The following is a 16,025-nucleotide window of genomic DNA, read 5'->3' on the forward strand; positions in this document are numbered from 1 at the left end:
TGTATTACTCTCTAGCTGACAAACTCATTATTTGAGGTTTGGCCTTCTGTATCTCTATTGGTTTATGATTGTTCCACAGATATCTTCGGAGAATGCCCCTTTGAGGTTCCGGTCTTCTCTAACACAGTTTCCGGCACACTTTATTACTTTTGGTGAGTATACCGACAAGCCTTACTGATGGTATAAAAGTTTCCTTCCCCATTTTTGTTATGCTTCTAATCGGACATCATTTTCTGTAGATTTCAATTCAGTAGACTGGGTATACCTTTTTGATATGATATACTGTACCTGGAGATATGCTTAGATGAACTTCAAGAGAAGTGCTCTTGTGGACCTTGATTTCAGACAGCTGAGGTAAGTCTTTACTCCTAAGATTTCTTTGCTTTTGCACCGCATTGGTGCTCAACTTGTTCGAGGTTTATTGCTGTATCATCTCAAATATGATGCTCGGCTCACTCCTCCAGGCTTGCGTTATGCCTTGCGCTTACTTGATTCTGGTTTTATTTAGTTTGAACTTTGAAACTTGAAATGTGTTTATACCTTGTGTTTACTTCATTCCCTACACATTCAATTATTGTGAGTGAATTTAAGAATTCAAAACCCAAATTAATGTTTAATTGTCTCCCAGTGCTTTCATTATCCAATCTTTTTTGGTGTTTCGTTGATGTAGATAGTAATTATTGTGTTGGAAGGGGAATAGTAAAAGCTTTTAACGAGATAGAGCTTTTTTTTATTTTTGACGTTGTTCTCAAGTTTCATATAGCTGACACAAAACCAATCACAATGGCGTTCTAGGATTCATATAGCCGACCCCACTTAGTGGGAAAAGGCTTTGTTGTTGTTGTAGACGTTGTTCTCAGGTTTGAATCTGGTAGTGTCTCTGTTTCCTGAATCATGTTGATTTGTGGCCTAGTTTCCTTTGCAAGGTGGCTCATTTCTTGTTCCCATCTTACTGATATGTGCGCTTGCGCTGCAGCCCTGTGGTTCCCCCCTTATATAAAACATTAGGATGATCAGAGATATGTAAAGTAGAGATCATTGAGTCTAATCTGCAGTTCTTCAGTAGATGGTTTTCTAGGCAACGCTTCATACGTGTCGCTTGTGCGTTTCGGCCTCCAAAAGTATCTTAGTTTAGCAGTATCATACCCATGGTGTATTCTACAGTCGGGAACCTTTGATTTATACTGTTTCAGTTGTTGAAGGGACTTGATCGAATTCTTATTTCGTCAACTCTATCATTCTATCCGAAAATTGAAAGTTTTACTTGCATGCTTCTGGCCAGGTTTTCAGATATCAGAAAGGTAACATGGGGTGGAGATGAAGCACTAATGTTTCATCCACCCATGTTCTTCCCGGTTGGGTCTATTGGCCGATTACTTTTGGCATCGGGCCTTGGCGGGGCGGGTGTTGTCACTATGATACGGTAAATTGCGTATTCCATATGAGCATAACACTTGATGTAATCAAGGATCATGTCACGTGACGAGTGATATACTCCCCGAAACGCGTACGAATCTGCCTAGATTTGGGGTTGTAGACGTGTAGTTGAAATTGCACGGGTGAAGTTAAATCATTTATAAAAACCACTCATCAAATGCGTCTTGTATTTACTGTGCTGTTTTCAAATGCATTTTCCAGCGTAGCCCACAGAATCGGCGTTTCTACCAACTTTTATTTGAGCGAGACGGATTACCAAGTTTTGTGCTTGGACACTCTGCTGCTTGCGTGTCGGTTCCATGTTCCAATTCGTGTCAAACGGTTTTTTGGCACGGAAGTCGTGGCAAGAAAAAAACCCCCCACAAGATTGGTAATTTTCTGTGTGTGTGTTCTCCAATGCACGTGTCACACAACACACAATAGAATCCTTATCGGATTCTCTTTGTAAGAATTTCGAGAATTCTTTAATTCTGTCATTTTATAATTCATTATTTAAAATTGAATATAAATAATATCTGATAAAAATTGACTGTAGAATGAACGATAAACGCACAGGATTAAAGGATTCTCAGCATTAATGAACGAACCCATCCCTGTCTAAAACATGTAGAGAGAGAAAGGAAAGGGGGAGAGAGAGAGTTTTGTACATCTCCCCCAACGCAACACAACACTCCACCGTAATCTGCCGCGTCACCTTGCACTCCAAACCCTAAACCAAATTTCAGAGCCAGATTTCCGAAAACCAAAATTTCATAGTCATGACGTGACAGGGTTAATAGTGCATGGAAAAAGAAAATGGATTTTAATTTTCAGTCACGGGATTTTAATAAGATAATGCTTGTATCCCCATTGTATTCTAACTAGGCATTTACTTGTTTCGTCATTTACAATTAACAAATATTTATCATCTGAATAAAATATTTGAAAGCGTTCAATTTTTTTTTATCATCATCCAAAGATTAAATCAATCAATGATTTTGATAGCAAATAGCATCTTTTTTATAACATTCATTTGTTTCAAATTGAATAATTTTTGTTTATGATCTTTATATGATGATAAAAATAATGAACGATTTTTATTATAATATTCAGACAATAAATATGCGCTAATTGTAAGTGAAGAAACAAGTAAATTCTTCGAGAGAGCCAAACATTATCCATTTGGATATAGTGTTACACAATGCAACTTCTTTGGGGTTGGTTGTTTAGTTTTATTTATGCCTCCAAGAGAACCTGGACTCTTTGTCGACTATTAAAAACAAATTAACGCATGCGAGAGTCTTTGTGTGGTAATAAAAAAAAGGATGTGAGTTGATAAGTCGGTCTTATTTTTCTTAATTTTTTGGAATATCAAGTGGCGAAGGTTCGAACTTCCCTTCTTTCTTTAAAAGTTGCTTAACAGTCCTGATCGGTTTGACTTGTGTGTAAAGATTCTGCTTTTTGTGTTTTTATTCGGTTATTTCATCCATTAATTTATCGATGTAACAAACTCAATTTTACGTCTCCATAATGTTAAAATAGATCGTGCGTTCAAAACTCTTTTACGGTTTTATTAAAACGGGGAACTCTTCCCCTTAGTTCTTAAATTTGATTAAAGTTTAATTTGATTAAATGATCCACCCAATTCAATTGCTCAACCAATTAATTCAAAGAAAATAAGGGATATATTGATTCTTAAATATTCAACTCACCGTATTGTGCAAGTTAAGGGAATATTTCATCACTCTTGTATGATTGTATCCCTTCCAAGATAGATAGATAGATAGATATATTATAATATAGAGATACATTATTCACATACGTGTCTTATAAATATGCTAAAATAATGGAGTCTTTTGCTAGGATGCCAAACTACTACATTGTTTATGCTTAACACAATTCCTTGGGATGGTCTTACATTGTTTATATTTTCTTTTTGTTTTTTAGTAATGCTAGAGAGATCATTTATTTAAATTCTATTTTGTAAATCATACAACGTGATTGTTAATGATTGAACTATTATTTAAGTGTTGATTACCGTGTTTATTTCCTATTAGTGGCGTATCACATAATTTGTAAATATGGTCCAAAAGAATCTCTCAAAAGTGAGACTCTCTGCCATCTCATGTTTTTGGCACAATATTTTATAATAATGTTGGCACGAAAATTGACGTTGAACTGTGAGGTCACCTTTAGAGTCAACATTTCTTATGGGCTTTTTAACTAAAATGGTTCCTGAGTTTGTCTACTGCCAATCATTTAGGTCATTCCATGAAAAATCTCGGTTAAATGGAAAAGCAAGTAGAGGGGTTTGTTGGACAAAAAAACTCTCAATTTAACGGAGACTCACAAAATGATCAAAACGATTGACAGTGGACAAACTTAGGGACCACTTCTATTGATTTTCAAAATCATGGACCAAAGTAAGGGTCATGTCAATCTCAATGATCATTTTGGATAATGGTAATGCTAGGAGACTAAATTTTGTAAACTAAATGACATGAAAATTGATGATTAAATTATTACTTAAGGGGTAATGCTAGAGAGACTAAATTTGTAAAGAAAGTTTTGGAAACTAAAAGACATAGAAGTTGATGATTAGTTTATTATTTAAACGTTGATAAACGTGCTTATTCTTATTGGTGACACATCATTTAGTTTGCAAATTTAGTCTCCAAATCTAGTCTCTTTAGCATTACCCTTACTTAAATATTGATTAACGTGCTTATTTCTTATTTGTGACATCATTTAGTTTTCAAATTTAGTCTATAATTTTAGTCTACCTAATATTATCCTTTGGTAAAATGTCTTTCTAATAATTATTCTAGGTAAATAGTCTTACGAATCACCTTTTGAAAGATATGATTCTTGTATATTGGGATATTTTATTTATTTATTATTTTATTTATTAAGTTGATAAGGTAGGTGTGTAATTTTTTTTGGAAAAAGGTGTAAAGTATAGATGCCTTGCTTTGGTTAATTCCGTTCTTTGGCATATCATGAACACGTGTGTGTTTCTCCTTTCCAAATTTTTCCAAATTTTTTTTAATATAATTTTTCCAAGTTATTTATATATAAATCCAACACGCTGCATTTTCACGCCTTCCTTTTACGCTTCTTCTTCTTTTTGCCACTTTCCCCTCAGTCTTCCCACCTGAAATCTGCATGCAGAGTTTTGAAAACTGCGAGGAAGCCCATCAGATCAAACACCTTTTGTTTCTTTGTCAAGAACTATTCGGGTGCCAGCTGTCCTAATCGCTTGAGCTACAAGTCGTTACGGAGCTGAGAACATAGTTGAGTGAAGAAACTCACCATCGAACACCTTTGTTTCTTGTGTCTAGTATTTTCTGATACGTTTCCAAAACTCTTGGGGTGCAAGGGTAAATGCTATTAATCGCATGAGCCACCAGTCTCGTGCCGAAGTGAGAATCGTTGAGAGAGAGATCGAAATAAAAGTAGTTGGTGACTCAGCTTAACTTTTTCATCTGCTTTTTATTTAAGTTGTTGAAGTTGGTTAAACATGAAAGTTCCACCGGAGAGAGAGAACCAAGTTTCAAGAGGCTGATATGAGTTGCTTTTGATCCAGGGAACTGAGCTTTTCAATCACTTTCCTTTCTGGGTTTTTCTTTTTCTGACTTTTGTCTGCTATAAATAGGACAAAGCTTTCTTCTTTTCTTGTGAGATCAGTTGGTTGGTAAAAAGTTTGAAGGTTTTGGTTCTCTAGAGACTTGAAGAAGTTGAAAGATTTCTCAAGTTTTTCTATATATATGTATATTCTGTAATTTCAACTTCCCATTTTCTAAATGTTCATGTTTTTGAATTAGATCACAAAAGATTTGATTTTTACTGAAGGCGGTAACTGAAGACTGGTAATTTTGTAAGTTGAGTTTGGAAGGTGAAGGTTAAATCCATGGACGATTTAGCTCAGGCAGTTGCTGTTCCATACAGGCTAGGTAATTTGATCCATGAGGAGTCAGCAGTAAAATCCCAGATGGAAATTACGGGCCTCAAACTAATAGCAAATGCTTCACCCTTGTTATTTAATAGTCCTCATGATGAAAAACGGGGAGTGGAAGTCGTGAATCGGGGAAGTCAGGAATATAATAAGTTCAGGCCAACGTGTGATCGCGTTGGCGATGGATCGAGTACTTGTGCTGCATCCACCTCGCTTTTTTCGGCCACTGGGGATGAGAAAATGTGCAGAACAAGCTGCAGTCGGAGAGTTTTGGATTTGGATCGTGTACCCCTTTGGGGCTACACGTCTATCATTGGAAGGAGACCGGAGATGGAAGATGACGTTGCAGTTGTACCACGATTTTCCCAGGTTCCGGTTCAAATGCTGATGGATGACAGTGTCTTGAATGGCATGAATCAAAACCCAAGTGACTTAACTGCTCATTTTTTTGGAGTATATGATGGACATGGAGGTTCTCAGGTATGCTGACTTCACTGAAATTCGAATTTTTATCCTATAGTATTTCTGTTTTTGCTTTCATCAAGAGCTTCGTGTCGAATCCTCAACTTGGTTTTTCTTCAATTCTGCAGGTTGCTAATTATTGTCGCGAACGCATGCATTCTGCATTGGCCGAAGAGCTAGAAGTCGCGAAAACAGGCTTAGATGACCGAAGCAATGCGGAGGAGGGTTGGCAGGAGAGGTGGAAGGAGGCCTTCTCCAATAGTTTCTTGAAAGTGGATGCTGAGATTGGAGGAGCTCCAAGAGGCACAGATGTGAGCAAAACTGATGCTTCTTCTGGGGGAGCTCCAGGAGGCCTTCTCCAACCTATAGCTCCTGAAACCGTCGGATCAACTGCTGTAGTCGCAGTGATTCGTCCAACGCATATTATCGTGTCAAACTGTGGCGATTCGAGAGCAGTATTGTGCAGAGGAAAAGTTCCTGTGCCTTTGTCAGTAGACCACAAGGCAAGGCCTTTAATTTTTTTAGTTTTCCATTATTTCATCCATTTTGCATCTCGCAAAATCATAGGTACAACCAGATACTTATCACCTTGCGCCTCTCTCCCCCCTCATGCATGTGTCATGTGAGGGGAGAGAGAGTCACAAGGGTTTACCGGTCGCACCTAAGTTTCTCTTATGAAGTTGACATTCTAGAAAAACTGATTAGGTTTTGTTCTGGTTTTCAGCCAAATAGAGAAGATGAATATGCAAGGATAGAGGCCGCAGGAGGCAAGGTCATACAGTGGAATGGTTCTCGTGTTTGCGGTGTTCTTGCGATGTCAAGGTCAATTGGTATGAGTTTTCGAAAGTTTGATTTTGAATGCATTGCACCATTTGTATTTGGATCTCTTGTTGATGAAGGTATTTAATCTGATCAGGTGACAGATACATGAAACCATGGATTATACCTGATCCAGAAGTGGTGTTTGTTTCTCGAGAAAAAGAAGACGAGTGCCTAATTCTAGCCAGCGACGGGCTGTGGGATTTCATCACAAACCAGGAGGCCTGCGACATTGCACGAAGGCGGATCCTTCTGTGGCACAAGAAGTACAGTGATACCATGTCAACGGAACGGGGTGAGGGAGCTGATCCTGCTGCCCAATCTGCAGCAGAGTACCTCTCAAAGCTTGCCATGCAAAAGGGGAGCAAGGACAACATCACTGTTGTAGTAGTAGACTTGAAATCCACAAGGAAGTTTAAGAAAAAACCCTAATTCGAACTATGATTTGGTAATCTGAGATTCATGCCAGTATATTACAATATTATATAATCCTCAAACGACTCAACCCTTTTTTAAGTTTTTCACCTGGGTTTAGTGATGCGTGGAGAAAATATTGAATGTGACCGTCACATTGCGTTGTTAATTGTGTGAACGATAGATTGATTGCTAATATCATACGACGGTGTGACAATCACATCGAAAAATCTCTCTACAACTATAGCCCTACAATAATTATTTTGCCCTCCTTTGCTTTGTTCTTACTATATTATCAATTTCTACAGACACAGAAGTCTAATGAATTATAATGGTGTTTTTCTACTCTCCTTTCCTTCTTGTTTGATAATCTCTCTAACAATTCAACCGCATTAACGACAATCCATAAGAAATGAGCTTGCACAGAAGGTAAATTACAAGACATAGATGAATGAATTTGCAATCGTAAAGGACGAACAAATGCTTTCGACGCTAGACAGATGAACTGATTTTCAAGTGCATTTGACGAGTAACAAACAGAATATTTGAACATAAAATACTACTTCTGGATCCGGTATAAACCTCAAATTTAGGGAAAGCTGCTCGCTTTCAGGCGTTAAATTGCCTAGTTTGCAGTGTGGCAGGAAGAAGTATGACTAGTTTGCAAGGAAATCCAAAATTCCAAGTAAAAATAATTTGTCAATTACAAAACCACGCTTATGCTACCGAGGGAACTAAAATCGAAAGAAAGTTTACTCGTGACAGTACATCCATGGCCCCTAACACCGTAACACCGGCAGTCCACATCCTGTAATAGGCAAGCAGAGAGCAGAAGAGTCATTCTACAAGCCAATCTTTAGTTGAACAAGGTGTCTAGGCATACATTAGATCTAGTTCTAATTCAATTTTAGATTCTGTAGTTTACTCCTGTTTCTTTCTGAATAATTAAAAATCTTGGTGGGTTTTCTAGAGGCTAGAAGCACTACGAAACTTCAAACATCTCAAGTAAAGGAGCTTCAAGAAAAAAAATGAGTATGGTATAAATATTGGACATAAAATGTCATAAAAAGAAGCTTCATATTCATCTACCATACAAAAAGAAATTCACAGCACAGCAAAATACTAATGATGACACATCATGGCAGTGATTCTTCATTTCCGCGATGGTCTTCATTCACGAGACCAAATTACATTTATGAAGAAAAGCAAGGAATTTTTGTATTTCAGTTTCAATAGTGAGTCCAAGATATGTTCTGAAACTCAGATTTGCACATACCGGCTAGGTTTTAAAATGTTGCAAGGGGAGATCCTGCTTCGGTGAAGTAAGAGGAAAGGTCAATATGCACGTCATCGTACATGCTGATGAAAGGATGTCTCTGAAATCAAACAAAAAGAGAAAATATAGAAGAACACCACATTAGATTGGAAGTATCCACAAAATCCAGAAAACTTGTACATAAAGAAAAAGGGTTTCACAGGTCATACCAGGAGATCCTGAGCCGACAATCTATCCTTAGGTTCTTTCTGTACACTGAGATAAAGAAGAGGCCCCCAAGGTAGCGTTAGCAACCTCAAAGAATTAGAAATAGAACGGGGAAAACATTCGAGATAAACAGGAAAACAAGAAATAAACGTCAACAAAGTTAAAAACAGCAACTTCATCGACAGACACCACAATGACTGGAAATCAATAACAGCAGAAGTGAAAAAGAAACCCAAGTTTTAATTTGGAAATGAACAGAAATGACAAAAGAAAAAACAAATAATGACTGAAAATAAATTAAACAATGACAGAGAATACACTTGTTTGTTCTTGAATTCTATTACGAACCTAAATTATAAGATAAGAAGATAAGGAGCCGTGTGTTACAACTTACAAGTGATAATGTACACCAAAAACTTCAATTGAGCTAATGAAACACACCTTAACCAAAAGAATTTCCTCAGAACATCACAAACTTAATACTGAACCGGCAAATGTAAGATCTTACCATGCAGAAATAAATGAGCAGAACTCTGGAGAAAATTGATCAGAAGGTGCACAAGGTGGTGGTTGTTCAACAATGGCACTCATAAGCTCAAAAAAGTTATCCCATGCTTCACTTTGATCTGGTGGTGTATATGGGAATTGACCTGTTGCACACTCCAGCAGTACTAACCCCAAGCTCCAAATGTCACTTTTGTAGCTATAATTGCTACCGACAATTCTCTCTGGCTGCAAAACAAATTTTAATAGAAACAGTTAGTGCCTACACCTCAATAGCCCTGAAAGGCATAAATTCTTGTTATACGATATAACTAATTAACTCACCGACATATAGTTGTATGTGCCAACAAATGTATTTGCCTGTTCGGACGTGCTTGCCTTTATTGCACTCACACCAAAGTCTGTTATCTTAATTTCTCCCCTATGATTGATTAACAAATTAGAGGGTTTGAAGTCCCGATGGATGATGTGCTTTTCATGATGAAGGTAACACAAACCCTGCAGCACCTGCACCAACAAGACGGGAGAAAACAACATGTTTTAATTAGTATATATCAAAGACGGAGAGTTTCAGGTCGCATCATAAATGTGAGGTAACTTGCCTGCTTACAAATGGCAGCAAGATAAAACTCTGGAATTGTTTTGACCTTCTTCAGAAGATCTGCCAAAGACCCACCATCCATGTACTCTAGGATGATTGAAATGGTACCATTTTCATAGAAGGACTGGTAACATACAACAATGTTTGGACATTGTGACGATTGATTAATCTTCAACTCCTGTGCAATCTGCTTGCGGATAGACTCTTCAATGTTCATCTGAATTACCTGAAATTGGGATAAAGCATAAAACATTGTTGGAGCAAGGGCAACATAAAGAATACAACACAATATGCAGAAATATCCGTTCGAAGGCATATCAGTGGATATCTCTACAATCTACAAAAGCATGAAGATAATTCTTAATAGTGTGAATTTCAAACATGTAAGGAATGGTGTTTATAATTAAGAAATCTTAATTCAAAGAAGTTTCTGAAATAGTAAGAATTTTGAAATAGCTCTATAAGAGACCTCCACTACTCAACTTTACCCATCTCAAGACTCGAACACATGATTGCAGCTTACAGCTTCACTTTTGGAAATCTATCTTCAGGCTAACACACGCACGCGCATGCACACATATTTGGTAAATCAAAATGGTGTCAAGGCACAACACAATCATACGAAGACCACAAAACGATACCAACCTTCTTACGGTCACGAGGACTTACTTGAATAGGGAAAACAAGAACAAATTATTTGAAAATCATAAGGGCCTTCCGCCATACCTTTAATGCAAAAAACTGATGAGTCCATTTGTGCTGAACCAGTTGCACAACCCCACCATTTCCCTTGCCAATAACTTTAATCGCGTCGAGATCGGCTAAAATCATCTGGTTGTCTGATGCTTGAATAGGTGGTGGCTGAGCATTTGCATTCAAATTCACATTCACAACCAAAAACACATCAAAAACCTATTCTTATATGAAATTCACAATTCACAACATCACAGTGCATAAATTTGAATAATAAGCAAATCCCATTTTCCTAATCATAACAATGCTCATTAAATTGCCAAAATTCCGACCCAATTCAGTTCAAAGGTTCAATCTTTACATTTCACAAAATTAAAGGTGTGATATTTGAAAAGTAGCTTACAACTTCAACTTCTCTATGAGAAACGATCCGAACCCCTTCTCTATTAACCAGGAGATCCCCATCCATGAACGTACCGCTTTGTGTCCTGCCAGACCACAAAACCCATAATATATAAATACAATATATATATATATATATATATAGAGAGAGAGAGAGAGAGAGAGAGAGAGAGAGAGAGAGAGAATTACAAGAACTTAGAGATGGAAACTTCATCAGGAGGAGGGAGAGTGAGCTTGAGGTTGGATCCTAAGCTTCCTTTCTTCATGACTATTTGAAATTTCCTTGTTTTCGCTTCTTGTTGTTGATCGAAGCACTTCTTCTGGTGCTTCTGCTTTTGGTCTCGACAGATTCTGATTTGAAGGCAGTCTTAGAATTTTACAGAATGTCGACCTAAGTTGTTTTATTTAAACTAAGGTAATAAAGGTAGGACCCTCTTGGACGAGTACTGGCGTTTCTACTGTTGGAAAATTTTGGTGGAGACTCCTCAAAACTTCAGAGAGCAAATGGGGAAGAAGATGGGGACCGTTGACTTTTCCTTAATGTATTTCACCCTTCGGTCTTTTTTTCTAAATTAAAATAAAAGATTAGTTCAAATTTTGTAAAGATAATGGTTGCATTATTATTAAGTGTTGGATAACATGTTTATTTTATAAAATAATAAATAAAAAAAATTTAAATCTTTGCATTTTAATAATAATAAAAAATCAGTTATTAATTTTATTTAATGATAAAAATAAAAATAAAAAAACACAAAAAACCCAACTTGAGCTGGGTACGTTCCCCTTTTTTCTCCCATTGTCAGCTACATTAAGAGATATTTTTTTAGCTTAGAATAAGAAAAAAACTTCAAATTCAATTACATTCCCCATTTTTATTTTTGTGGTGTTGTTTCCCAATAGTAGTCAAGATGACGAAAGATTTTTCAATTTGTTCAGAACACGGGATGGTACTCCACGTGTCTCTATACAAGTGGTGAGATTCTTGTATTAAAAAATTAATAACATACAAAATAAAATTTCCCACCAATTACATAATAATACGTGGAGTACCACTTGTGTTACGGGCATAAGGGAATTTTTTTTCCAAAATGACACACAAGCTCAAAAAATAATGAATGGAGAGCTACATTTATTATTGTAGCCATGTAAAAAATGTGAGAGAATTTTAATTTGGTAATTGAAAACAGCTTTTTAAATATAATTACTCATAACATAATCTTCTCAAGGTTTTGATCTAAATGATCACTTCTAGATTCATCGCTTTTATCGCAATTGGTGCTTTTACAGGACCAAAAATGGTCTAAGTTTCAAACCTTATGAAACTAAACTAAGAATTAGACACTATTTATAAAATTTGACCAATAAGTAGACATTATTGATGAAACTAGACTAATAAGTAGACACTATTTATAAAAACTAGACTAATAAGTAGACACTATTTATAAAACTAAACCAATAAGTAGACACTATTTATGAAACGAAATCAAGAATTAGGCACTATTTCTAAAACTAAACTAATAGGTGGAAACTATTTATGAAACTGGACCAAGAACTATACACTATTTATGAAACATGACCAAGAACTAGGCACTATTTATGAAAGTGGACCAACAACTAGGCACTGTTTATGAAACCGAACCAAGAAATAGATACTATTTATGAAACTGTATCAACTACTATACATTATTTATGAAACTGGACCCAATAACTAGGCAATATTTATGAAACATGACCAAGAACTATGCACTATTTATGGAAATGGATCAAGAACTAGACGATATTTATGAAACTGGACCAATAAATAGTGTAGTACTGTTCAGTTTCATAAACAGTGTTGGTGATCGACGCACAGGTCCACACGTCTGATTTTTTTTAAAATAAAAAAAATTAATTGTGTTCTTTTCATTAAAATTTAATTGTTTTTCATTAATAAGGTTAATATCAGTTTACTACCCTGAAGTTTTTTTGTTTTTAACATTTGGTACATGAAGTTTTTTGCATCCCAGAGTGGTACCTAAAGTCATAATTTTGAGATACTTTCATACATTTGTTAAGGTTACTGTTAAATCTGTCGTTAAATGGTGATGCGGAGCCCATGTATATAATAACTGGGCACCACGTGTCAATATAGGCCCACGTGAATATTAAAAAATTAAAAAAATTAAAGTAGAAATAAAAAATATATTGGGCTAATCTCTATCCCACCCCTCACCCACCCCACCTTCCCATTCCCTAATACCCACCCGCCGCCATCCCTTTTCCCCGTCCCCTTCCCCAAAACCCCCCAAACAATCTTTCCTCCCTTCTCTCTCCATTCCAAAATTCCACCATAACCTTTTCTTTCTTTTTTGTCGAACCACCATAACCCATTTCATTGTAACAATCATTCTTCTAAACAAAAATTCCACCATAACCCATTTCACCAAATCACCAAATGAGAAGAAAAAAGACAAGAAAATCTTCAGAGAAACTTATAACCTCAGGAAAAGATCTTGACTTATACATTGGATCAAATAGGTGGGATGCACGAACACCAGAAGGAAATCTTTGCAGAAAATATCGCAATTTGAACCCAGATGAGCACGCGGAAGAATAGGGATCAAACTGCTATTGATTTCGTCAATCCTCAACTGCATTATGAAATCGAACTTCTCTTGCGGTGGGTCGGCTTGTGCGTGTGCCAAGCTCTCATCAAGATCAAGAAACTCTGTCATCTTCTCCGGAGAGACAACGATGTAAGCGGTGGCTCGAACAAGAGCTTACGGCAGGCAGAGTTTCCTGATCCGGGTTCGCATTCTGGGTGTCGGCCGTGGAGAGAGAATGGAGAGAGGGTTGTTTGGGGGGTTTTGGGAAGGGGAAGGGGAAAAGGGATGGTGGCGGGTGGATATCAGGGAAGGGGAAGGTGGGGTAGGTGAGGAGTGGATAGAGATTTAACCCAATTTTTTTTTTCTTTCTATTTTTAAATTTTTTTAATATTCATGTGGCCCTGTATTGACACGTGGCACCCAGTCATTGTCCATATAGGCGTCATGTCACCATTTAACATCAACCTTAATGGATGTATGAAAGTGTCTCAAAATTATGACTTTATGTGATAGCCCGTCCCGAAATATTTATTTTCGACGGCGTGAAATTACTTATATACCTTTGGATGTTGAGTTTTATTGTGGAGTGTGAGTTAGACTTAAGCTTGAGGACCAATTAGTTCTATTCCTAATTAATTGGACCCAATTAGAAGTAAGATTTTGTTGGTGACCCACGTGGACACACACACACTCTCTCTCTCCTTCCTTCCGGGTTTCTTTCCATTTTCCGTACAACGTACGGACCAGTTTCAAAACCCCTTGATCACTCACGGATCGAGGCTAAAGTTAATGTCTTTGAGTTATTGGCAAGCTAAGGATCACAACCATACCTTTCTTTAGACGTGAAACCCTCGCTTTCCCGAGAACCCAGATTCGAGGTACTGTTCATGCACACATAAATGTGAAGTTTTTTAAGATTTTAAGCCTCTAGGAAGCTTTAGAACATCTTCACGAAGCTCGGAGAAGAAAAACGAGGTGCTTTGGATGTCGGGAAGTCAAGTTTGGCGAGTTTGAAATTTGGGCGGAAGTATCGTGCTTTCTCCGGCGAGATCCCATGATTTTTGGAGCTTGAAATTGGTAAGATTGTGTTCTTCTAGTCCTAAGCTTCATTTTGGTTAAGATTTCATGAAATTTGGTTGAGAAATGGAAGAGAAATGAAGGTTTAAACATTTTCCAATTTTTCGACGACGACGGCGACCGACGAGGTTCACCGGAGAATAAAGAAGAATATTCTGTCATAGTTGACAGAATATTCCTAACGGCAACTAACGGTGTCAGGTTAGTTTTAACATAATATTCTAATTTTTAGCGGAATATTCCCTAACGGTGGTTAAGGATTCCGTCAGGGTTGGCAGCGTGTGGGGGCGCGTCTGGGCGTGCCTTCGCCGGCACGTGGGACGTCGGAAAAATTTTCAAAAAATATGGGGATGTTTGTGAGGTTGTGTAGATCACGTTGGTATATTTAAACACCCCATTTGAGCAATGAATGAGAAATTATTAGCTAGTTTTTGTTATGTGCTTTAAATTAATGTTTTTATAGTTGTTTCGCATATAGGGGAGACTTATCTCGAGGACGAGCGCAGTCAAGGACGACTCGGGGGCTACAACCCTTCGACATACTAGTGAGTGGGCTTTTGGTTTTCAGTATATATTTATATACTTGATATTTTCCCAGAAAATGTGTTTAAATGAAAGTATGCTTTGAAATGCCATGCATCTAAATTTATAATCAGCATATGAATTAGTATATGATGCATAATATGAATTGGTGTTGTGGACGCTTAGGTAAGTACCAGGTGAGTTATGTTTTATTATATGAGATATTGATAATGTGAGACGTGATTGAGAGCTCATAAACCTGCACCCCGGGTGATTGTGATTTTAGCCAGAGATATGGTACATGCCTGTTTATGATGTCACCTCCCGCACCATATGCTCACATTGGATCAAATTTAAGTGCACAGTCTTGTCGTACAGACCATTATAGGTGGTTCCGACTTGTAGGTGACTAGCGATTTATCGCACAGCTATAATGAGAACGTAGCAATGAGCATAATTATATTACACCAAATCCTGTCGTATAGACCATTACAGTGGTTCCGACTCATGTGCAGTGTAGTGCCGTATAGGTCACTTACGGTGACTCCGGCTAGATTGACTAATGAGCTATGAATTCAGCCGTACAAACCCATGCAGGGGTTCTAGCTAATATGTTATTTCCCATGAACATGTTTTCACCTGAGTTACTTATTCTGTTTTATATTTGGCATGACATACTTATAATTATGGATATGTGAAGCATGAATTGATATATATATATATATATATATATATATATATATATATATATATATTCTATTTCTGGGAAAGTTATACATGTTTTACGGCGAGGGGTTAGAGTATTTGATAAATGAAATGATTTTGAAAAGCTTTTTTTTGCCCATTCACACTTTCTGTTTTGTACCCCTCCAGTTTTAGATAAGCTTGTTCGTTGGTGGCTCACGAGGATTGATTGGAGGTTCTGACAGACTATCACAAATGTAGGGCATCTTTGGGTGTCGTTTAATTAGTATTTGTCTTTTGGACTGAACTTAGGCTACTTACGCTCTGATTGTGTATTCACACATATTCTAGCACTTGTCTTAACTAGTACTCTTATGAGTTGGTTTTCATTCTCTATTATCATTATTG

General features: G+C 37.0%; 2 protein-coding genes across 2 annotated transcripts; one reads left to right on the forward strand and one right to left on the reverse strand.

The window, feature by feature from the left end:
• The first annotated feature begins 4,517 nt into the window (after positions 1-4,517).
• On the forward strand, positions 4,518-7,307 carry LOC126605970 (protein phosphatase 2C 77-like). The gene is made up of 4 exons (XM_050273429.1): positions 4,518-5,851; positions 5,962-6,336; positions 6,558-6,663; positions 6,750-7,307. Exons 1-4 carry the CDS (start codon positions 5,327-5,329, stop codon positions 7,082-7,084), a joined length of 1,341 nt encoding a protein of 446 aa, XP_050129386.1. The 5' UTR covers positions 4,518-5,326; the 3' UTR covers positions 7,085-7,307.
• A 303-nt stretch (positions 7,308-7,610) lies between these two features.
• LOC126605972 (mitogen-activated protein kinase kinase 2-like) lies at positions 7,611-11,226 on the reverse strand. The gene is made up of 9 exons (XM_050273430.1): positions 10,939-11,226; positions 10,751-10,835; positions 10,381-10,515; positions 9,656-9,880; positions 9,378-9,560; positions 9,058-9,281; positions 8,552-8,597; positions 8,343-8,442; positions 7,611-7,874 (listed from the first exon to the last, which is right to left on the reverse strand). Exons 1-8 carry the CDS (start codon positions 11,013-11,015, stop codon positions 8,353-8,355), a joined length of 1,065 nt encoding a protein of 354 aa, XP_050129387.1. The 5' UTR covers positions 11,016-11,226; the 3' UTR covers positions 7,611-7,874; positions 8,343-8,352.
• Positions 11,227-16,025: the final 4,799 nt, after the last annotated feature.

Source organism: Malus sylvestris, chromosome 15, assembly GCF_916048215.2.
Source record: "Malus sylvestris chromosome 15, drMalSylv7.2, whole genome shotgun sequence".
Classification (NCBI taxonomy): Eukaryota; Viridiplantae; Streptophyta; class Magnoliopsida; order Rosales; family Rosaceae; genus Malus; species Malus sylvestris.